This window comes from Botrytis porri, assembly GCF_014898465.1.
Source record: "Botrytis porri strain MUCL 3234 chromosome Unknown BPOR_005, whole genome shotgun sequence".
NCBI lineage: Eukaryota > Fungi > Ascomycota > Leotiomycetes > Helotiales > Sclerotiniaceae > Botrytis > Botrytis porri.
The window spans coordinates 178,911-202,864 of NW_024066079.1; the positions used below are offsets into that span (position 1 = coordinate 178,911).

Below are 23,954 nucleotides of genomic sequence, written 5' to 3' on the forward strand. Positions count from 1 at the left end.
AATCAATCAATCAATCACCACCTGAACACAAATAATCCGTCCTCTCCTTCCCTTTCCTATACAGGAAACGATATCTTTTGGTACTCTCCCAAAACGGGTGGATACCTTGACAATATTTCCCCATTCCAGAGCAAGGACAAACCTGGAGATGTCACTGCTTATTCTCATTTCGCTTGATCCGTAGCGCCCATAATTCCGTATCCACTGCCTACAAACGAAACGGGAAGCCAGCGTCCTCCATCTCATATCATTTTATTAAAATGGGAAAAGCACAGAGGCTAGCTTTATCTATCGATCTATCGATCTGTCTATCTATTTATCTATTTATCTACTCGACACCCCGTCAAACATCTAAACTTCATGGCTTGGAGAGGGAAACAACTTGTTTGATGCGGGTATACGCATAGGTCACAGATAGATATTGTTGTTTGAGGTGGGTTAGGATGTTTACTCATTAATGTGTAAGATGTAGTATAGATTCTGAATAGGGAAGTAAGCCCTATAGGAGATAGAACATTCTGGATGCGAGGAAACGGATTTCGGATATCTCAACTTAAGCATTAGGGATCGGGTGATCTATTTGAGATTGTGATGTAGATGGACAGAGTCATCGCGGAGATGTGCGAGTGATGGTGTCGAGTGGCAATCATAAATCATCAATTTGACTCTATTGGATATATATGAGTACGGGATTGGAGGACCTCGGTCCCGAAACTATGCCGAAAGTTGTGGGGGGATTTTTGGGTTAGGGAGTGAGAGATTCAGGGGGGTCTGGTGGTGTTGAGCTCCGTATATACAGTTGCATATTTTCTACTCGTGATGAGATACAGAATCCTAGTCGGATGTGTCGCTGTCAATTGCGAGTTCTCACTCTTGCTCCAATGTTCATTTAGTGTTTGAATATCTCAGAAATGCTTGATGGTCAACCTACAGCCAGTTGCTATTTACATAGGTTCAATCGATGAGTAATTCAAGTACTTCGAATAGCTTGGCCTTATGAATATGGTTAATACAAAAAAGACGCTCCGCTAGCCCTCCGGGGGCCACTGCCGTGGAGGCAGACTATTTGGAAGCAGATCTCTACGATCATGGCTATTGAATACTCCCCAGTCAGATTATCCATGGCTGTCCAGTCTTTCATCTGAATGTTTTATACCCATTAACACTTTTTGCTTTTGAAGCATGCTATCGCAGAATCTGTAAAGGGAGATAGCACTACTTTCAGGACATAGCGATGCCGCTACTGATTTTAGGGTTTGCAATTTCTGATATGGACTCAATACTAAGCCAAGCTAGAGGGTTTGAATGACGCCCAAAAAGGCATGTTCCCCAGAATACCAAGGAGCGCGATCCAATATATCAAGAAGACCTAGAAGCTTCGTTGCTGGGACCTGAAGGATAGCATGATCATAACACTGAGCCGTTAGTGACGGCAGCACAAGCGCATGAGCTTTCCGAAGCTGGTTCGCTACCATACCATTATTTGATCCTAGCGCGCAATCTGATGCAGTATCATGATTGTCAATTGGTAGCTCCTTCTCAAGGTCTAGGATGATAATCTGCTTGTAATTTTATTCAGAATCCAATACCGATGGCCTGATTTCGAGTGTGGCTGATACACAATGAAACACGGCAACTGAATAGATATCTTATGCTTCATCATGACATTGTTAGGAATGAAAGGACATGGAAGTATCCTATCAAAGATTACTCCGATCATTAAGACCCACCCAGAATACGGGGTTGCGTCTTCTAAAGAAATTATGCGAAACACGGCAGAAGTGGGGAGGAATATATGGTGACGAGTTTCGCGTGAGCAGGCACATAGCTTGTAGAGAAGCCTTCTCATCTATACAGGGAGTCCTAGATTCCGGAACCCTCGGTGGGAAAGAGCAACATGCCATCGTAGGATCTCGTATAGTGTCGGTATAATGTCAGTGGATGCGATATTCCCAACATTTTGTTGCAAAATACGTTCAAACTAATTATATGAGAGATCCATACGGTCATTACCATCAGAAGTCATTTTTGAAGATCTTAGATAGGTAGAAGATATCTATGTGTACCGTTCGAATGTTAAACTTCGAAAAACATCACGTTGGCACTCTCATGAACTGAATAGATACCAGATATACCTGCTATGGTCGCACTTCGCGTGTAACTCTCTTTGTTTATTGCCGCTAATGGATATATACTCTCGAACCGCTTCAAGTTCGTGCCTACCATCTGAATGAGTTCGGATCTTAAGGTACCTCGAGTCATTCTACATAAGCCAAAAAATGTTGGAGTCTTTGCTTCAAACCTTGACGGTTATCGCTGAGTGGAAAACCGTGGTACCTTTAGGAGCTAATGATGCAGCCGAGTTGACCTTTTATACTTCATGCTTCTAGCTATAGGAGCAAGATCATTTTCGATAATGTGAAGATTCTGAGGGAAACATGATGTGTCCGAATCATGATATCGAAATGTATCCTTATGAGCAGAGGTACCTCACATGAGATGTAAATATTTCTTCTCAATCAGAAAAGGATAATGTTCATCCAGATCCAGAGAAGACCACACTGTGAGTTGATTCTAAAATTCTTGAAAATTAGGCGAGAAGAATTGGCTGCTGGATTGGCTGTGGAATACTTGTGAGATGAACACAGCTGTAAGAATCATTTTGGATGAAAGTCATGTTGAGTAAGTAGCTTATTCGGTGCTTTGTTGTTCTTAAGCAGAGCTGTTGATGGTGTGTATATGTGTGCTGAGTTGAAGTTATCATCTAGTGGCATTGTCAACACAACGAGAAGTCCAATTCAGAATAGCTAGCTGTGCCATTGTGGGCACTGTATAGACGACTAACAGGATCGTGTTGCCACAAAATGACACAATTTATACAGAAATTCTTCGAGTGTTCGAGATAATCAAACCTCATACAGTCACTGTGCATAGATAATGACCGATCGCCTAAATCACACCAAAATTCATCCTTAAAACGAATGGATTTAAATACAATCACATCTGAATTGGTTATATATACTTATGGAATTCTATTAAGTTTTAGTTAAAGATTTCAAAAAAATTAATAGTTTATCTTTATTGATTGTATTATATAGCTTTGAAATAGTTATAGTAATTTGGAAATTCAGAATTTACTAATGAAATAAGCGAAATTTGAAGAACTTTTATAAGGTTTTATTTCAATTATAAAATATCAATCCTATAATTTATATTAAAACTAAAAATCTAAAAAAATGTAAGTCTTTATTATATAAATAATTTATTTGAAAAATTTCAATTGAAAAATATGATTATAAATATTAATAAATCATTATATGAGATATGTTAAATCGCTATTTTTTAATGTAATTAAGACAAGCGGTTATTATCTGTACCCTAGTACTATATCATGAGATGAGCACTTTTGAAAAAGTAAATATATACCGTCATGGAAGTACAACAAAGTGTTACGGGAGCTGCCTCTAGGGTCACGTGGAAGTGTCTAGAGATCTCTCGAGGTGGTTTAGACTAGACTTCAAGTAGGAATTCAATAAGGTTGTAACTGGTTGCAATTCTCGTAACTATAGTAATGAAACTAATGATTGTTCTTGAGCACGAAGCTCTACATTGTAATGAAATCCCATTCCCTTATATAGACCTTCGTACTGTACTGGAGCGTTCAGGACCTAGAGAGGTCCTGGACCTTTGGTCTGTATGGACCTACATTCCGTTATGCCTGTCATGCAGGGTCCATCACGTGCTAAGAGTCATGTGACGCGGTACCGAGGATGGACCGGCGTAACACAAAGATCTTGTAAGTTTCGATGATGTAAGTGGAATTAAATTCTCTCCGGGAAATTTATTTGCAAAATTCGTTTCTATTTTGTGCGTATTAACATATTCGTTAAATTCGTGTCATCATCTTGTGCAACGATAGTAATTCACTATCGCTTATACTTTGTTCGGTTGTATGAATTCGTCGTTCCCCTTTTCTCGCTTTGCTCGTCGATATTAATACTGTCGGGTTTCTAGTAGGGCTGATGAGATACTTCGTCCTAGAAAGTGTTGGTGGGTTAAACATCTCTGTAAACTAAACTTATAACATAAGGAAATAGAATACCATTATTAGGATTTATAGAATAGAGTAAAAACTTGGTATAATAAATTACTATAGGGATAGAGTAATTTTGGATTCACAGTGTCTTATAATCTATATCTAGGAGAGAGAGACTTCTTATGAGAGCTCAGACTGATTAGATTATATTTCTTGTTTTGTTATGAAAATGCCCCTCCTCAGCTTGCTTCGAATATGCAATTTACACTATACATTACTCTCTCAATCCGCAATACTTCTCTGAAATATTTCTCAAATTCTATGCATGAAGGAAATTTAAACAATCTTCATAATGCACTATACTGTTTCACAAGCCCTCTTTCTCGGAATTTCTTTCATCGTAGAAATCCTCATTCCTTGCTGGGTCTCCCAACATAAACACTTCCCGTTCTCCAGTGTACCCTTGACGTGTCAAATGACTTTTCAGCTTGACGCAAAAGCTATAACTTCAATTTTTTGTTAAGTCGTCAAGATATTCCTGATAAATATACTGATCCACCATTTTACGTGTGGAAACTTTCTCAAATTTCCGTGGGATTCGGATTTTCCGTTGGCGATTTCATCGCTGTCATCGATCTAGTTACAACAGTTGTTGATGTCCTCCGAGAGTGTGGGAATTCCAGTTCTGAGTTTTGCGAGATCGTCGTGCGACAACTCGACACTCTGGAGACAGCACTGAGACGGGTCAAACGATTGGATCTTGATGAGGCTCGATGAGTGGAAGCTATAGGATTTCAAATAGTGGCTTCTCGTTGCCACATGACTATTAATAACTTTTGGACTAAAAGAGCCAAACTTCTCGGCACCAAATTCTTGTCGGTCGGATTTAGGCATCGGATTTTGGCTGTATGCGGCGGCTTTTGGGTGTATCCGATAGTAGCTAAAGGTTGTGTATGATCTTAAAGATAGATTTGGTATTGATATTACTCTATAGTGGTCTCGTTCATGGAAGGAGAATTCTTGAGGTAACAACCGGTGTGATGTTGGCTTCTGAATGGAGCATCTTTCAGCAGCGTGTAGCGCTAATGATGGTTTAGGAAAACAAACCTGAAAGTGTTCTAGTTAGTGTTAGAAATACATCATATCGTAACACGAATACCTGGGCAGGTGGGTCGCCGACAACCCGTTTATCTTATAGACGCTCTTGGGAGACATACCCCTCTACATCTGGAATTCACAAGATCGAAAGAGGTGAGATTTTGGTTTCTGGATCTATCAGCAGAGATCCTAACTCCAAAAAACTTTCGTTTCAGTGTTGGAAATGAACTTCCTGAATATTGGACAAGCTACAATCAGCATAGAGGATGGCAACTTTGCAATTCAAGATTCGGCCACAAAGCACGATGTAAAACTTGAAGACAATTCTTTTCCCCAAGCCAATGAGTGGAGATGAGCATGATTTCTCAAAGGGTTGAAGGATTTGATAATTGTCCAAAATGTGATGCTATCTGTGAAGCCCGCGAAAATGAAGAGCTGGAGTGGTAAGTCAGTTGCTCCAGGCTAAACTGGTACCTAATCTGACTTTCGCAAGCTCCAAATGTGGCATGAACTTCCGCATCATTCCTGACGCATTAAGAAGAGTCAATCTGGTGAGTGTGCAGTTGCCACAAAGAGCAATAGAGACTTGTAACAAGCAACAAGGTCCCAGGCGCACAATAGTAGATGGCCATACAGGTGACTTGCGACTCTTCCGCCGCGCACGCATTAAGTGCTCTTCGCCAATGGGAACCTCAAACAATGTGACTACAGACAGTACGGTTGACGTGAAGGAGATATGAGAGTCTATTATGAGGATGAACATGGAAGCAGGATAGTCGGGACATGTAAGATCTTACAATTAGGCTGCGTAACGGGTACCCCCGGGATGGATAATGACCTCAACAAATAATCCGCGGATAATCCGTCTATAAAATAGATAATTCAGAATCTAAACAAATAAGTACAAATTACCTACAGATATTTACCTACCTATATATTATATAATTATTCATAATCTTTTATAATATTAATATAATTTTATAATTAATAAAAAAATTAATATAAATTTAAATTTGAATTACTTTTAGATTAAAAAATAATTTAGAAATAGCTTTATATTTTAAGCAAATCTTTACTTTTTTCAAAGAATTTATATATCTACAAATTATTTACAAATAATCTACAAATAATTCATATATCCATAAATAATCCACCTATCTATAAATAAATGAATTATTTACAAATAATCTATAGATTATTCATATAAAACAAATAATTTTAAAGCTTCAATAAATAATCTGTAAAGCAAATAAAACCTTTAACAAATAATCTATAGAGCGGATTATTTACAAATAATCTACAGGTACAGATAATTTGTGCGCAGCCTACTTACAACTGGAATGGAGTTCTATGGACTGAGGGGACTCGCAAATGGAAGGCTGTCAAACGAATTGTTACATTAATGATCTAGTTTGAACATTAATTACGCGTCTAATCCATCGGATCATCAGTTCTTTATATGACAAGGGATTCTACAATAGTATTAATTCGTTTCAAAAAGTGTTAATTCGCAAATTATGCTTTTACAATCTGAACATCAAATCTACTATAAATTGATTAAAACGAGAGGAAGTGGAATGTGTGTATAGTGTATGTATAGTAATTTTGAAAAGCTTAATAAGTGAATGTGAGGAATAACAGATATGTTGTTCTAGCAAGTATTAGAAAACCACTAATAAATATAGAGCTAGGAAACAAGCTTTGATTTTTGCTCTATAGTATATATTTTGACAATTTTGCATCTCTGTTACATACGACCATAGACTAAGGAAAATTGGGCATCCCGTCCGCTCTGCCATACACAAGCCTTAGATCGGCAGATTAGTAGTTGGGTGGGTGACCACCAGCGAATCCCTGCTGTTGTATGTTTTTGATTGGTTTTTTTTGTGGTCATGCTAGTCTGGGAGGTGAATTGCTAGTAGGATTGAGGTTTCGTTATATTGTTGTGTGTATATCGTATCGTACATCTATTTCGCAATATTTGAGATCTGCTTGGTTTAGGGATAAATATGGAAGGTGTGATTTTAGTGGACCGACATATTATCTAGATCCATAGCATTGATAATTTACATCCCTTCCACACCTACAAGAATGATGGCTTCAGTGGCTGTGGTATGCTGGAAACTTACGCTGCAGTTGATACTTCCAGCGCTTACTGCAAGTTCCACGGTGGTGCCAACACCATTCCTGATGAAGAGCATAGTATACTATGGTTTATTGGTGAACCATATGATTGACCACGTTACATTTTGAGAAGTACGCGATCTATACTCGCTCTAGATCAGCATACTCTAGGCTACATATTATAAAGATTAAAACCATTAACGTAATTTATCAGCATGTAGGCTATATCAGCATATAGGCCACTTTCACCTCAATTTATACTTTTCTCTTTCAATAACGTGGTTTATCATCATGCGGCCCATATCATCATGCGGCCCACTTTCACCTCAATTTGTATTTTTAAATCCATACTACTCAACAACAATTGATTCAATTGATTAAAACTATTAAGAATCTAATAATCTAGGATCTATTATATCGTTTTGACAAGTTCTTGAATTATGACCTGGTTTTCCACACTTACTATAGCATCTATTAGAAGATACTTCCTCATTAGGATTCCTCCCTTTTTGACGCTCGTCGCGTTGAATCTGAACATCAACCTCTTGCTGAGATAATATATCAAGAGCCTCTTGTCCAGTAAGTACTCCTCCTTGACGCAATTGGGTTTTTTTCGCACGTCGACGCTTGCTTAATGCCTCATTTGCTGCCCGAAGTGTACGGATCTCTGCACTTAAAAGTGTATTCTCATGAGCTAATCTCTCTGTGCCTTTAGCTAGAGCTAGTACAGTCTCAAATATAGGTGTAGGAGAGCTTGATTGATGACGATTGATTCGAGATTTAACTAATGTTGATTGAGAAAGAGCTTCCGTAGGATTGTGAGGAGTTTGAGAGGTCCAGAGGTCTAAATTGACAAAAGGAGGAGGACTAGGTGTATGTATTCGAATATCTAATTTTGAGAGTACTATTTCAGGATCAAAGGGGACTAATCCTGTTCCTCGGAATCCAGATTTCATATTCTGATTCGTGATCGATCGTTGATATGCAGCTTTGAAAGCTATAAAGAATTCGACCTTTGAGATATGATTGATATGTGCCCTTATAAACCCCTCAATTTGAGTACCATATTCTTGTTTTAACCTATTAAAACATCCGACATCAAGTGGTTGAGTTAAATGACTTGAATGCGGTGGTAGGCATACGCATATAATATCATTCTCCTTGCAATATGATTGAAAAGGTATGGATTCGTGGCTTTCGTGTCCGTCTAGCACCAACATTCGGTATTTGCCTACTCTGCAATCCTTTGTATGTTTATCGAAGTGTTTTAACCATTCCAATCCTGTCTCATTGTTCGTCCACCCATTGCTAGTAGGTTTAATAGCCCAATCTGCAGGAAGATCGGTTTCCGTATACCAATTGGAAAGATGCACCTGTCCTTGAACCACCAGGAATGGAGGTATGATTTCCCCTACACTACTACCGCATATGATCGCTGTCGCCCATTCCCTATTGCCTGGTTGTACTGCTTTACTCCTACCACTCCTCTCAGCACTAGTAACTACCATACCAGCATTTATAACTCCCATCATAAAGCCTGTTTCGTCGAAATTCCACATATCGCAATCTTGTATACCAAATTTCGCTCGCATATTCGATATAAGACGAAACCACTTTCGAATAAACTCAGGATCCTCGCACAAAGCTCTTTGAAAGTCATAAACACGACTAAAACGCGTCTTTAATTCTTTATGACGCTTTACGAATCGATGCACCCAGAGCTTTCCAACCGCTTTTCCACCTCTCGATTCAAGAATATGATTCGCCATATCTTCCACCCCTTTAAGTTTAGGTGGAAAACCTCTCGAATCCATATCAAGAATATATTGAATAATGATCTCTTCTTCTAATTCTGTAAATTTATGGGTTTTATGTCGATATTCTGTACGAGGGGTAAAACCGTCTATTCTACGCCGTAGTGTTGTACGTGGTATATTATACATCGTAGCAACCTTTCTAACACTTAGTTTTTTGTCTTTATGAATAGCATCGATAGCTAGGAGTATACGGGCTTCTTCATTATTCGAATGCATCGTGGGTTGTTGATAAAACGCGTGTTGAAATAAAAGGGTGCAAATTGAGGTGAAAGTGGGCCGCATGATGATATGGGCCGCATGATGATAAACCACGTTATGTGTTTTATTAACGATTTATAATGAATTCGAATAACCAAGAAGCCCGTATACTCCTTATTATTGAAGCTATTCAAAAAGACAAAAAATTAAGCATTTGAAAGATTGCTAAAATGTATAATGTCCCGTGTACAATATTATAGTATAGAATTGACGGTTTTACTCCTTATACAGAATATCGATATAAATCTCATAATCTTTTGGAGTTAGAAGAGAATGTTATTATCGAATATATACTTGATATAAATTCGAGAGGATTTCCATTTAAAATTAAGAGTATAAAAGATATAGCAAATTATATTCTTGAATTGAGAAATGTGAAATGTATTAGGAAGCTTTAGACGTATCGATTCATAAAGCATCGAATCGAATTAAAGACATATTTTAGTCATGTTTATAACTTTCAAAGAGCTTTTTGCAAAGATTCTAAGCTTATTGAAGACTAGTTTCAATTGATTATGAATATATAAGTGAAATATAGTATTTTGAATAAAGATTTCTATAATTTCAATGAAATAGGCTTTATAATAGGGATTATAAGTATAGTAATGATTATCACTAATGCTAAGAGATATGGTAGAAGTAAATCAGTACAACCAGACAATCAGGAATGGGCTACAATAATAATATATAGAAATGAAAAGGATGAAACTATTCCCTCATTTCTAATAATTCAAGGATAGGTTTATCTCTCCAATTAATATATTGAAACAAATCTTTCTATAGAATAAATTATCAAATCTATATTTAATAAATAAATGAAAAATGAGATAGGTTTAAAATGATTGAAACATTTCAATAAGTATATTAAGAATTGAAAAAAGAACAAATATCGAATATTAGTATTAGATAAGTATAAAAGTTATAAATCAATATTATTTCAGAACTATGTTACGGGAGCTGCCTCTAGGGTCACGTGGAAGTGTCTAGAGTTCTCTCGAGGTGGTTTAGACTAAACTTCAAGTAGGAATTCAATAAGGTTGGTAACTGGTTGCAATTCTCGTAACTATAGTAATGAAACTAATGATTGTTCTTGAGCACGAAGCTCTACATTGTAATGAAATCCCATTCCCTTATATAGACCTTCGTACTGTACTGGAGCGTTCAGGACCTAGAGAGGTCCTGGACCTTTGGTCTGTATGGACCTACATTCCGTTATGCCTGTCATGCAGGGTCCATCACGTGCTAAGAGTCATGTGACGCGGTACCGAGGATGGACCGGCGTAACAAACTATTATAAAGAGAATGATATTAAATATATATATTTACTATTGTATTTAAGTTATTTAACTTAATCATTTAATATGAACTATTTTAGCAATTTGGAATATTCATATAGTATTCAAATTAATGGATTTATTAAGGCATATATCAATTATATTTCGAAGATTAAATTCTTTATAATTTTTAAAATTATATACAAAGAATCAATCATTTTTCAAAATATGAAATCAGGATTTCAAAGAATAGGTTTAATATTATTTAATCCTGAAACTGTACTTTCGAAATTAGATATTCGAATTCATATATTTACCCCCCCCTCTTCCGATCTAGATTAATAAGTTTCTTAAACTTCTCACAATTTAACTAAAGCTCTTTTTCAATCAATATTAATCAAATCTCGAATAAGTCGTTATCAATCAAGCTTCTCTACACCTTTATTTGAGACTGTACTAGCTCTAGCTAAAAGTATAAAAAGATTAGCTCATAAGAATACACTTTTGAATATAAAGATTCGTACACTTCAAAAGGCAAATAAGGCATTAAATAAGCATCGATACACGAAAAAAACTTAATTATATTAAGGAGAAGTATTTATTAGACAAGAGGCTTTTGATATATTATTTCAATAAGAAATTGATATTCAGATTTAATGTGATAAACATCAAAATGGGGGGAATTCTAATGAAAAAGCATTTTCTAATAAATACTGTAGTAAATGTAGAAAACCAGATCATAATTCAAGAACTTGTCAAAACAATATAATAGATCCTAAATTATTAGATTTTTAATAGTTTCAATCAATTAATATAATGATTGTTGAATAATCTGTATTCGAAAGTATAAATTGAGGTGAAAGTGGCCCACATGCTGATATGGCCCATATGCTGATAAATTACGTTAGAATTTGCATAACGTGGTTTATTACTAAGCGGATCATATCACTAAGCGAATCATTTGAAAATATTCCTATTTTGATAACTAATTATTATTTTTAAAAGTAAAAGGATTTGAAATAACAAAAGTTTAGTTTCTTAGAAATCTAATTTTTATATAAATATTTCTATTATATTCAATAAAAAATTGAAAATGTTATGATTTTTATTACAAAAAATTAATTTTATAATAATTCTTATATTAATTCTGTCACGGTATACATATGATCGCGTTCGATCGGGTTAGTACGATATTAAGCTTCGAATCAATTGTATATATAACTTTATAGTATATTCTCTTTAATTTTATAGTTTTTAATTTTAAAATTAATTTTTAAATATTTATTAAATTTATTATATTATTAAAAGCTTTTTTAGATAAGAAATAGAATAATGTTAATATATACTTATAAATAAAGCCCTTATATATATTTCATTTACTTCTATTTAAATATATTACTTCTACTCTTTTACTTACATATAGATCTTTTTGATATTATTTAAAAATATTGTTTCTTTTTTTACCCTTAATTTTTTAATTATAGATTATAATTCAATAAACCTTATAATTATAGAACTTTATAATAAAATGATTTATTAATAGAATAAAATCTTGTTTTTATACTCTTTAATCCTCAAACATGCTCCTACTACTTAAACGCCTTCTCAATCGAAACTCTCTCTCCTTAATTCCAAAAAGTTCAATAATAGCTTTCAGAAATTTGATATATGGTTATCCTTGATTTGAGTAAAACTATAAATAGATGGTGCTATAATCAGCAATTCTACTGCTCAATTTTATTATATTTATCTTAATCTCGAATCTTATGTATAAGCTATAATATTACCTCAGCTTTCTTCTCTCGATCAAAACGTTCCCTTAGATCATATAACAATCCGAATAAAGTACAGGAAGCTAAAGATAAGCTAACGTGATTCATCACCGAGTGGATCATATCACCGAGTGAATCACTTTCACCTCAATTGACATATTCAAATTTATATTATTCAACAACCATTAATTCAATTGATTAAAGCTATTAAGAATCTAATAATCTAGGATCTATTATATCAATTTGACAAGTTCTTATATTATAATCTATCTTTCTACAATTACTATAATATCAACTAAAAGATACTTTCTTATTAGAATTCCTTTCATTTTGATACTTATTGTGTTGAATCTGAATATCAACTTTTTACTGAGATAATATATTCATAGCCTTCTATTCAATAAATACTCTTCCTTAATGTATTTGTGTCTTTTTTGCATATCAATGTTGGCTTAATATTTCATTAGCTTTTCAAAATGTACAGTTTTTTATACTTAAAAGTGTATTCTTATATACTAATCTCTTTGTACCCTTAACTAGAATTAGTATAATCTCAAATAAAAGTATAAAAGAACTTGATTGATAATAAGTTATTCGAGATTTAACTAATGTTAATTGAGAAAAAGCTTTTATAGGATTATAAGGAGTTTGAGAAACCCAAAGATCTAAATTGAAAGGAGAGGGAATAAACGTATGGATTCGAATATCTAATTTAGAAAGCACTGCTTCAGGATCAAATAGAACTAATCCTACTCCTCGAAACCCAGCTTTCATATTCTGATTCATAATTGACCATTGATATACAGTTTTAAAAACTATAAAGAATTCGACTTTTGAGATATAATTGATATATGCTCTTATAAACCCCTCAATTTGAGTACCATATTCTCGTTTTAAAGTACTAAAACATTCAATATCAAGAGGCTAAGTTAAATGACTTGAATACAATAATAAACATATATATTTAATATCATTCTCTTTGTAATAGTTCTGGAATAGTATTGATTTATAGCTTTTATGCTCATTTAGTACTAATATTCTATATTTACCCTTAATTCGATTTCTTATATATTTATCAAAGTATTTCAATTATTTTAACCCTATCTCATTATTCGTCCATTCATTAGAAATAGGTTTAATAGTCTAATCTACAAAAAGATCGGTTTTCGTATATCAATTGGAAAGATGTATCTATCCTTGAACTATCAGAAATAAAGATATAATGTCCCCCTTACTATTACTATATATAATCACTATCATTCATTCTCGATTGCCTAACTATATAGCTTTACTCCTATCAAATTTCTTAGAGCTAGTAACAACCATACCAGCATTTATAATTCCCATCATAAAGCCTGTTTCGTTGAAATTCCATAAATTATAATCGAGAATACCAAATTTGTCTCGTATATTCAATATAAATCGGAACCAATCTCCAATAAGCTTAGAATCTTTGTAGAAAGCTCTTTGAAAATCATAAATACAAGTAAAACACATCCTTAACTCTTTATTACGTTTTACAAATCGATATGCCCATTACTTTCCAACTCTCTTTACTCCTCTTAATTCAAGAATATAATTCGCCATATCTTCCACCCCTTTATATTTAGATACAAAACCTTTTATATCCATATCAATTATATATTGAATAATAATCTCCTCTTCTAATTTCAAAAGGTTACTACCATTTAATAGAGATTCGGTACAAGAAGTAAAACCATTCATTCTATAATATAGTATTGTATATAGTATATTATATAGCTTGGTAGATTATTGAATACTGAGTTTTTTGTCTTTTCGAATAGCCTTGATGGCTAAGAGTATTCGAGCTTCATTATTATTCGATTACATGATAATTGATTGATAAAACGTGTGTTGAATTGAGACATGAATATTTGAGGTGAAAGTGATCCATTCGGTGATATGATCCACTCGGTGATGAATCACGTTATTCAACTTTAAGCAAGGAACCGATTCTCTACATACCTATATTGCGAAATTTAAAAGGACTCTTTACAAAGCAAAAGGCCAAAACTGGTTCAATTCGAATAAAATCTTAACCTTTTATAATAAACTTAATACTACTTTTAAAAATCGTCTTTCTTAATAGCTTTCATTATTTCGCTTGTATTCCAACTTTGTTTAGATTATATAATAATTAGTTATATATATAGTAAATAGATTCCCTATATTATCCTATTTTAGTGAACCTAAAACTCTATATCTATTGTAAAATCCATTCTATTCTTAAAATTATAATTTAATAAATATTAATAATCTTAATATTCTTAATACCTTTAACATTTCTTTAAATAAAACTGATTATATTTCAATTCCATTTTACACTAGAACACCTAAGTTTTCCTTTATTAAAAAAACTCAATTATATAAAAAAAATAAGTATATCTAATATAGAAGTATTTTTTATTGACTATAATTCTATTTACTTAGTTTATATCAAGATATTTAAGATTAAAAAGAATCTATCCTAATTATTATATTCACTTTTATTAACTTTTATAATAATAATAATAATGATAAGGATTTAAATAAAATAATTAATAATTAATATTTTAAAGATTATTTAGAAAAGGTATAAGCTTTTATCAACACTTTCCATTTGATAATAATATATCTAGCTTTTTAAGGTATTTTATAAAAAATTAATGAAGAAAATAATAATAATAATGAAAAAGAGTTTTATTAATTATATTTTATATTTAAGTTATTTATTTAAAGCAAGTTTGAAGCGAACTCTTCAAAAAAGAAGAGTAATGTTATAATATATATATAATTACATTTAATTGAATTAGTATAATATTAAGTTTCAAATTGATTGTATATATAGCTTTATAGTACACTTTATTTAATTTTATAGCTTTTAATTCTAAGATTGATTTTTAAACATTTGTTAGGTTCGTTACAAATTCGAATTTTCGAAAAAAAAAGAATTTTATAACATTTTTATTACACCTAAATTTTATTTTTTATTTTCAATTTTTTTAATTATAAAAAAAATATACAATTATATATAAACAAATTTTATATGTAAATTGAGTGATCCACTTGATGATATAATCTGCTCGGTGATCAACCACGTTAGAAGATTTGGACTTGGTCAGTGCCTCGACGAGTCTATCTGTCGAACACTATCTGCACGCGGGAGATAAAGAATGAGAATATGAAATCAAGTAGGAGTAGACCATGGAATCATTCACTCTGAGAATCTATTCTCCCCGGTGTGTGCACCAAAGTCTTGATTCGCTTTGCAAATACTATCTATTGCGCAGCCTAAGCAACTACGGAGTCTATCAAAGTAGTAGAAGATGATACAAGCACTAGTGAAAGCATCATAGTTTGCATTCTTGAGCCTTACATGTTTGAAAATCAGAAGGAGATTGTTGCGATACGAGTGAAAGTCCATGCGTGAGCGCGCGTTAGCGCACGAACTTATTGCATATAGCTCTCGTAGCTCTGAACCTAGAATAAACACAAAAAACACAATATGATCAATTCAGCCCTTATAGGACGTCATATGCACCACCGAGGTGATACCAACAGAGATTATTGCCAACGTCCTTAGAGAAGTGCGTATGTTATAGACCTTGGATTGATTGAAAGCCTTCCCGACAAGCGGCATCCAACCTATATTCCAATAGCCAGCCAGATGATAAGATCAACCTCAACAACTCATGAACCTCAATGGCATTATTATGCTAGAGCAGAGGATGGCATGTGAATCTACACGCAAAGTCCTGTTAGTATCTGTGCGATGTATACAGTCCAACGATTGGTTGAAGGCATTGGCTCGAGGGACTAACCGAAGCCAAAATTGGTGGACGTCTAAGCCTTGCTAGCGATTGCCTATTCAATAAGGGGCGTAGGTACTATCTCTCCCTCGTTGGAGACAGCTCTTGCTGTCTTCTTTGTATCAGCCCACTCGATTATTGGGGCAGGTGAACCTTCCCCTTCGTCGGCAGTGGTCCTTGCGATTCTTTTTGTGTTTGACCATTCAATTAGAGGGGAAGGTGAGTCTTCATTCACAACGACATCATTTACTAGAATATGATGTCAGAAAGAGTTATCAGGAATAAATGAGGTGGTAAAGAAGCCATGAGGAGACCATATTATTTTAGGGGCTAGCACGTACTAGAGCGGGGTCTCAAGGGGCTTGCGACTGCGAGGACCGCCATATAAGAAGTAATAAGTGTGGAGAGTAACATGATTCTTGGGTTAAACCTGACGTGTTATTGAACAGCTGGATTCCGGCCTATAAACTTATGGGATGATTTGCTTCAAATGAATACACCTGTGCCAATCTCTCGGAACCCATATCTACTTATATATGTAGATTTTAATTCGAAGCATTACATGTTGAGTGCCATTTTCAACACACTCTATGAGCTTCTTAATCAAGCAATTATATCACGGGCTACTGGGAAGTGAGTGTGCCTAATATCAAAGAAGATTTAGCAAATGAGTCACATCAACTCCACCAAGCAAACGAGCGGTACAAGGAGGGAAAGTAAAAGTACGTTTGAAGTGAATCCTAGATGCAATGTGATGACTCGCTGTGAAGCAACTTCAACGTTGATGCAATGCCAAAAAAGGCTAATCTCAAATATACCCTGCCATTTGGTAAAGCAGCAATTGCGATCAACACAGATCTTTTTACTCTTGGCCTCGATTTATATCTTCCCAAGCAAGGTATCCATCTACCATGTCTACCGGGGTAGTAATTTGAAGGGTACTTTTCCAACAGACAGCCCACTGCAGCCGAACCTGTGTACACTCGGGTCCGGGTAAACTTGAAGTAGTATGCGAAACACTACGGTGAGATGAGATGTCTATATTGCTCCTTGAAATATATCACCCTCAACAATTCCACATCAATCAAGGCATGGGTGTATCATTCTTCAAGCTCCTGAGTAATCAGGACTGAATTTCGACCAAATCATGACGATCCTCTCGGCCAAATGAACCCAGAGAGAGAGAGATGTTAACTCTTGCATGAGATTGTAACGCGTATTTGAGGAAGTTCAGAGTGGTGCCAAGTCATTGCGAATTCAAATCAAACGTCAATGTTGAGATGATTTGTGGTATGTATGTTTTTAAGACCGCCAGAACCAGATATTCTATAAGTGAGAAAATTAGGATACTATAGAGTTAATTTCTTTGTAGGATTTTGTCAAGATTGAACAAATTCTCCAGAAATTTGTCGATTAAATAAGATATGGGGGATGAGGGGTACCAACAATGCCTCGGTTATTTCCTTGGTTGTGTTGAAGAAACCCCTACTCATGTGGCCGGTATCCTAGTTCCGAGCCGGGGTAAGATAAAACGTAAGACGGAAAATACTTCCCGTGTTTAGTGTCAAATCAAATCCTCGTCTATTCATCCCCCAAGAGCGGGCCACAAGGCTTAATTCGACTTGAAGATTGTTATCTCACAGTTCAAACCACCAATTGGGGCCAGGCTAATTTGAGTAAGATTAAGACGCGGAAGAACTGTGATAAGAACAAGCTTCTACGCGGCGCCGGGAAACGCATCCGCGGAGCAGAAATGTAGGCCTACTCAATAATCTCAAACCTAACGCTTATAGATGTCTTGTTTTTCACTTGAGATTTCCTGTTTATCCACTTCTTTCACCTCTTCAGAATCTTTCTCAGCATTTCATAAGCTTTCGCTTTGAAGCCGAGTTGAAGCGTCCGACATGTCTTCCACCTCTCATGAAGGACTAACTGCTGTTGCCAGTAGCATGCTGGCACTCTCGACTGTGTCTATTGCTCTACGCTTTTATTCTCGCCGTGTACAAAAAGCGCCATTAAAAACAGATGATTGGATTATGATACCATGCCTTGTACGTAACTGTTCCTTTTGCCTCTGAACGTAGTTTAGCCTGGTTACAGAAACTGGTAAACCTTATTACATTACTCTTGGACTGACTTTGAAGTTTGGATGTATAGCTACTGCTTGGGGGCACCTGTGGCACTGCGCTCTATGGTGAGATAAAATCTGCTGTTCTTGGCCGGCCTTGGGATACGTGTACATTTTATTGACTCTCAGTGCTTACTTATCTCTTCCATTAGGCACAAACAAAAAGATTCTAGGCTATCCAACGCCGACTGGTAAATCTTTAGCTTTGGAGACTGCTCCCATAGCATCAAAGGTACTCATGATTTGATCTTGTTGCTTATGATTTCAACTAACATGAGCTTAGCTCTACTTTGCCTTTGATTTGTTCTCAATTCTAACTCTAGGGTGTGTCAAGATTAGCGCACTATGCTTCTACTATCGAATCTTCTGCGACTATGGGCGCCGAACTGCCTTCCGAATACTTGTAATGATAAGCATCGTCGTGTGCTCTCTTTGGGTTGCGGCATTTTGTATACTGCTTGGATTGTCATGTGGATCTCACTTCTCAGCCCTATGGACTTCTAGTAAGGCGGTATTCTTGCAGTATTGTGGAACAAGGCCTCATCAATTCTTGCTGAGTATGTCCATCTCGGATTTTATACTGGACTTCTGGATCATCGCTCTTCCCATCCCTGAGGTATGTTGCAACTGTGACAAGCGATACCATCAAAAATCTCTTGCTTCTCTTCTTCAACAAGCTCACGCGCTAACAAATCGTAGATTTTAACTATCAAAACGACTCTCACACGTCGCTTCGCTATTATTGGCGTGTTTCTCTTAGCATTTGTGTTAGTCATTACCCAATCTGAATTAACTTCAAAGAGGCTCATATTGATCACTACTAGCATATTTGGAACCAGCTAACATGTTATACTATATACAGAGGCTTCGGAGCTTGCATCGCGAGGCTGGCAGTTTTTGTGGAGCTCGACAATCGTATGGATTTTCTCATCTTAAAACACCCTCCATATTTCCAGGTTCACACAATTTGAAAAAGTCTAACCTCAAAAATAGTTCCCGCGACTACAAAAATTGACTCAAGACGTAAGTAGACAGTTTTTAGTTTCCCATGAAAGTTACGAGCTGTCGTGAGCTCGCCTAGCTTGAGAAGATCAGTGATCTAACAGACACTAGTAACAAATACGAAATCCATCTATCTCTCTATTCTCGAAGTAGGTCTCAGTTGCGTTGCAGTCAACCTTCCGTCACTTTACTACCTTACGCATAAAGTCACACCGGAGAACGTGCTTCGAAGTGTACGCAGTATCATTTCTCTTCGATCCATTGGCTCTCAAAACAGCAAAGGATACCAGAAGTCAAAATCAAGCAAGGATAACCAAAGCGTCGAGAGTCCTTCATCGTCTAACCTGAGACCAGACGATGTCATGGCTATTGAAACACATGCCATGTATGATTTGGAGAGCACGGGACAAGTTTCTGTTCCACATGATGTGCATGTCACAAAGACTTTATCGCAATCGTCACAAAGACTGTGATGGTAAATGTACGAGATGGCCTGGATGGCTACCTCAATGACTGAGTCATTCTTCAAATATACAGCAACTGAAGTAAAGTTATTGATTCCAGTGGAGGATCTATGAATTAACTCTCAATAAAGTAGCTAGCTATAAAGGCACTATTGATTGTTAACAACAGCATTTTGTATATCATATCAAAGAGATTGTAATCGAGCAAGCTGTGTCTTGATCGATCCTGGGAGAGTATGCAGAATAATTTTCGCCGTGTTGAACACAGCCTAATAAATAATCCTCTTGGAGAAATTTATTCTCTACATCTCTTCCATCAAGAATTACTGAAAAGCATGTAAAAAATAAATGTGGACCAATATTCTGTATACCATTTTATGCTTGAAATTATGGGTACAAGAATTGAATACACTGTGGTAGTGGTAGGTTTGGAGATAAACCATTCTTTTTCAAGCTTTGAAACCCATATTGCACCGTTCCGCAAGAATATTCCTGCAGTTGCAATTTATTTCAACACCAACATGATAGCAAAAATACGCAGCAATGATGGTTCAAGCAAGCAGATGAATCGTTCTTTAGATCGTGTTCACTTTTGAGGAGCTAATTACACCCGAAATGCAACTTTAACCCCATTTTTACTCTCCGTCAACGCTGTGACCTTACCGACATATTCATTGACCGGATCCCTATTCTCAATCATGGTAAACTCTTGTGTGAGTCTAACTAAGAGATAGATTGATTGGGTAAGCACTTGCTGTTGAGCTGGGCAAATTCTTGGTCCTCCAAGGAAAGGTACAAATTGCCACTGAGACTGCTTTTTGGGATCGAACCATCGCTGAGGGTTGAATTCATTGACGTCTTGTCCCCAGATATCTTGGTCATGATGGAGACCCCACAAGTTCAAAGCAACTACTGTTCCCTTTTCCACATAAATTGGGGATGTTCCCGAAGGTCCACCACCAGTAGGGAAAACGGTATCTCGTGTTGCGGTTCGGTAAATTCGTCCAGATGGTCCTTGATATCTAAGGGTTTCAAACAAGACGTACTTGAATAGTTGAAGTGATTTGAGGACCTCGAAGGTTAGAGGTCGATCACCCAATGCCAAGCTATCATTTCGGAGTTGTGTCCAGATATCTGGATTCCTCGCAAGATGAAAGAGTGTGTTCGAAAGCATAACAGCCGTTGTATCACGAGCTGGTATAAATACATTTAAGATCTGAAATCGAAGCGCGACAGGATCCCGAATTTGCTTGGCCATTTCCAACAGCAGAATGTACCGTGTGGGTTGTTTTGTGTCAGCATCCATGGCCCCAGCTTTGGATTCGGAATTCTCAGTTTCTTTCAAAGCCCGAGTAACATGGACGTCAATATAGGTGTGGACTACCCCACAGGCTTTCTTCCAGTTGTTGTCAAAGTTATGCATGAAGCGTTTGAATCTTGAGAGCAATCTTCGTTTTCCTACCCCAGCCAGTGAAGAGTCAAATGCCGCAAGTATCTCCGCTGAGTTATTTGGATCATCAGCTAATTGAGAATCGATTGACTGTCCCATTAAGAATTCAGTAGCTTTGTCAAGGAACTATACATTTGTAAGCAGATTGTAGTGTGCGAGGGGGTCAAGAAACAGTACCAGTTTTCGTAAAGGTAGTTGGAGATCGATGGTAGAACCATCTCGAGGAATCATCTCAATCAGCCTATCCACGTGTTTTCCTATGATCTCAACATCCGATACTTCAGTTTTCGAAAATGTGGGTCGAACAAGCTCTCTAGCATGCTTCCACTCGGCGCCATTCATGAAGAATATGCCCTTGCCGAAGAAAGGTGTAGAATGTGTGGTAGAAGCCTTACCCCAGTCTTGAAAGCCAAGTGCGGTGACTTGTTGAAAGTTGCGTGCTTCCATTGTATTGATAATCTTTGCGCCTAGGAAATGTTCTTCCCATGTTTTTCCATACAAAGCAAAGTGTTCCATGTAGAGATCCATTAGGCTGCCATTTTTTGTGGCGTCTGTTCGTGACTTGACAAGCTCAGACTCCTTGGCGTGAGGATATGATGGAGGAGGCTCACAACCATGTTGATCGATGGTATTACGAGCTGCTCTTGACGAGATAACCCAGCTCGAAACATAAACAAGCAGAATGAAAGGCAGAACGCAAACGAGCGTGGGCAAGAAATCGAACATGGTGAGAGTCAATCGATGAGAGATAGAGTCACTTGCGGAATAAGAGTTTCCACAGATCCAGAAATCTCTTGTTGAGGCAAGGTCCCAAGATTCAAGACTTTTGCGTTTATCGAGAGATTAGAATGGGTGAAATATTTACGTGGATTTCCCTACGTATCCTTTTGGATGGTCAGGTAGCTTCGACGCCGCGCAGAAATAAATCAAAGATACATAGCTTACAACCATAGAAAATCAGGTGAAAGGTCATTGAGCTGGGTAATCCGCTATTTGATGATCTGCTTTTCAACCATGTACGATATGTGATTTATTTCCTATCTGACCTGCCCTTCTCGGTTATCGACAGGGGTATGCCGAGGATTATTAGGCCGATAACCATACATACATATTGCATGACACCGCCACCAACACACATATGTGCATTTTGCATCAAACTAGGTAAGATCTGCAAAATAACATCCAGATATCTTTGCGCACTTGTAGTCGCACAAAGATTTCATTTTGGCGGTCGCTGTAATTGACCTCCGGCTTACATATTTGCGATGGCCCTTATATGTAGGGTTTTGAGATCCGGTGCAGAAATTGAGCTGGCCGCTTTAACCTTAAAGAAGTGAGGGATCAATAGAACCATGCAGTTTCTACTCAACACCTTTTTTGACATGATTTGGAAGGATTTATATTTGAATTAGTAAGTGGTGTGCCGTTGAAAAGAAGGCGCTCTCGAGGCCCTTTATAAGTTTCGCTTGACTCATGGGGCAATGAAGCCTACTCTCTCGTCTTTCTACAATGGCTCTGCAGGAGTATAAAATTGTGCAGCAGCAAGATGATACAGATCGTGATATTGAGACTTTGATGTATCTCAGTTTACAGCGACAGCTTCGTTACTTCAAAAGAGTTTCTTTCGCTCTTGGCATTTTCCTTTCATTTTCGCTGTTGTTCAATGCGCTATCGATTCACCAAACCTTGCAATTGATGACGATACCCATATTAACACCCAACAAATACAGTATGCTGCTGGGATCTATTAAATACTGGTAGATCTTGCTAACAAAGCTGGCAGCTGGTCTTGTGCGAAACGTGTCAACTCCTTTTGTCATAGACAACTTGTTTACCAATGAGAACCGAACTATTGCAGATGCAGCTTGGAGCTCCCCAGATCTTGATACGGAAGTCGGGCTCGTGGCTTTGACAGACCAGTACGTCAAGTCGAAAGGACTACTTCCAGCACAGCGCTGGCCTTGGGATCATTCGAAAGGCATCTACATCCTGAACGGCTTCCACAACCTTCACTGTCTTGTAAGTAAACTATTCTTTAAAGTATCATGTCGCTGACAAATTTTGGTAGCAACTTGTTCGAAACTCAGTTCTCGAGGCATACGATAAAGTGGCCTTGACATATCCACTCGAGCATGTATCTCGTTGCCTAAATGTACTTCGTGAAGAAGTTATGTGTAATGCCGATGACACTCCAAGATATACCGGTCGACTAAACGCTGAGAAAGAAAAAGAGCATCCAACATCTGGGATTGGTCAGACCAGGATGTGTAACGATTGGGGGAAGCTGAGAAGCTGGGCTGTAGCACATTCAGGCTGCTTCCGAGCTATTAACGAAAGTACACCAAATTTCCCTACTATTGAGCGTTACAAGTTTTGTCCGGAGGGGATGAATTATTCCTCTCCAACATCCTGAGCAAGAATGGTACACCCGTGCAGTTATTGCAGAGTAGCAATATTGGTTAGGACCTGCGCTCCGGTCGTAAACATCTCTGCGACAATTTAATTCATACTGAAAGTGTAGCTAGTTTGACCTGCCACCAAAGTTCCAGACAAAAGAATCTATTTCAATCATTTCTCGTGCCACTTGGCACTGTCGATTCCGCGTCTGCTGCTCCCATAATCCTATTAACACATCTTCCACACTGATGCTGTGCAGAATTACTGGATGTGACGGGATTCTCTGATCGATTATCATTTTTGTGAGGTTTGTTAGAGAACACCG

The 23,954-nt window shown here is 36.6% G+C and overlaps 4 protein-coding genes across 4 annotated transcripts; 2 read left to right on the plus strand and 2 right to left on the minus strand.

Annotated features, from left to right (window-relative positions):
• Positions 1–16,243: 16,243 nt before the first annotated feature.
• Positions 16,244–16,602, minus strand: EAF01_003820 (uncharacterized protein; the record flags this gene model as incomplete). The annotated part of the gene is made up of 2 exons (XM_038912074.1): positions 16,244–16,437; positions 16,530–16,602. 2 exons carry the CDS (start codon positions 16,600–16,602, stop codon positions 16,244–16,246), a joined length of 267 nt encoding a protein of 88 aa, XP_038771758.1.
• Positions 16,603–18,092: 1,490 nt separating this feature from the next.
• Positions 18,093–19,791, plus strand: EAF01_003821 (uncharacterized protein; the record flags this gene model as incomplete). Its single annotated transcript, XM_038912075.1, has 8 exons — positions 18,093–18,239; positions 18,346–18,382; positions 18,469–18,548; positions 18,600–18,932; positions 19,016–19,083; positions 19,179–19,231; positions 19,310–19,339; positions 19,430–19,791. The coding sequence occupies 8 exons, from the start codon at positions 18,093–18,095 to the stop codon at positions 19,789–19,791; spliced, it is 1,110 nt and encodes a 369-aa protein (XP_038771759.1).
• Positions 19,792–20,386: 595 nt separating this feature from the next.
• On the minus strand, positions 20,387–21,958 carry EAF01_003822 (uncharacterized protein; the record flags this gene model as incomplete). Its single annotated transcript, XM_038912076.1, has 2 exons — positions 20,387–21,358; positions 21,410–21,958. The coding sequence occupies 2 exons, from the start codon at positions 21,956–21,958 to the stop codon at positions 20,387–20,389; spliced, it is 1,521 nt and encodes a 506-aa protein (XP_038771760.1).
• A 783-nt stretch (positions 21,959–22,741) lies between these two features.
• Positions 22,742–23,645, plus strand: EAF01_003823 (uncharacterized protein; the record flags this gene model as incomplete). The annotated part of the gene is made up of 3 exons (XM_038912077.1): positions 22,742–22,961; positions 23,016–23,251; positions 23,301–23,645. The coding sequence occupies 3 exons, from the start codon at positions 22,742–22,744 to the stop codon at positions 23,643–23,645; spliced, it is 801 nt and encodes a 266-aa protein (XP_038771761.1).
• Positions 23,646–23,954: the final 309 nt, after the last annotated feature.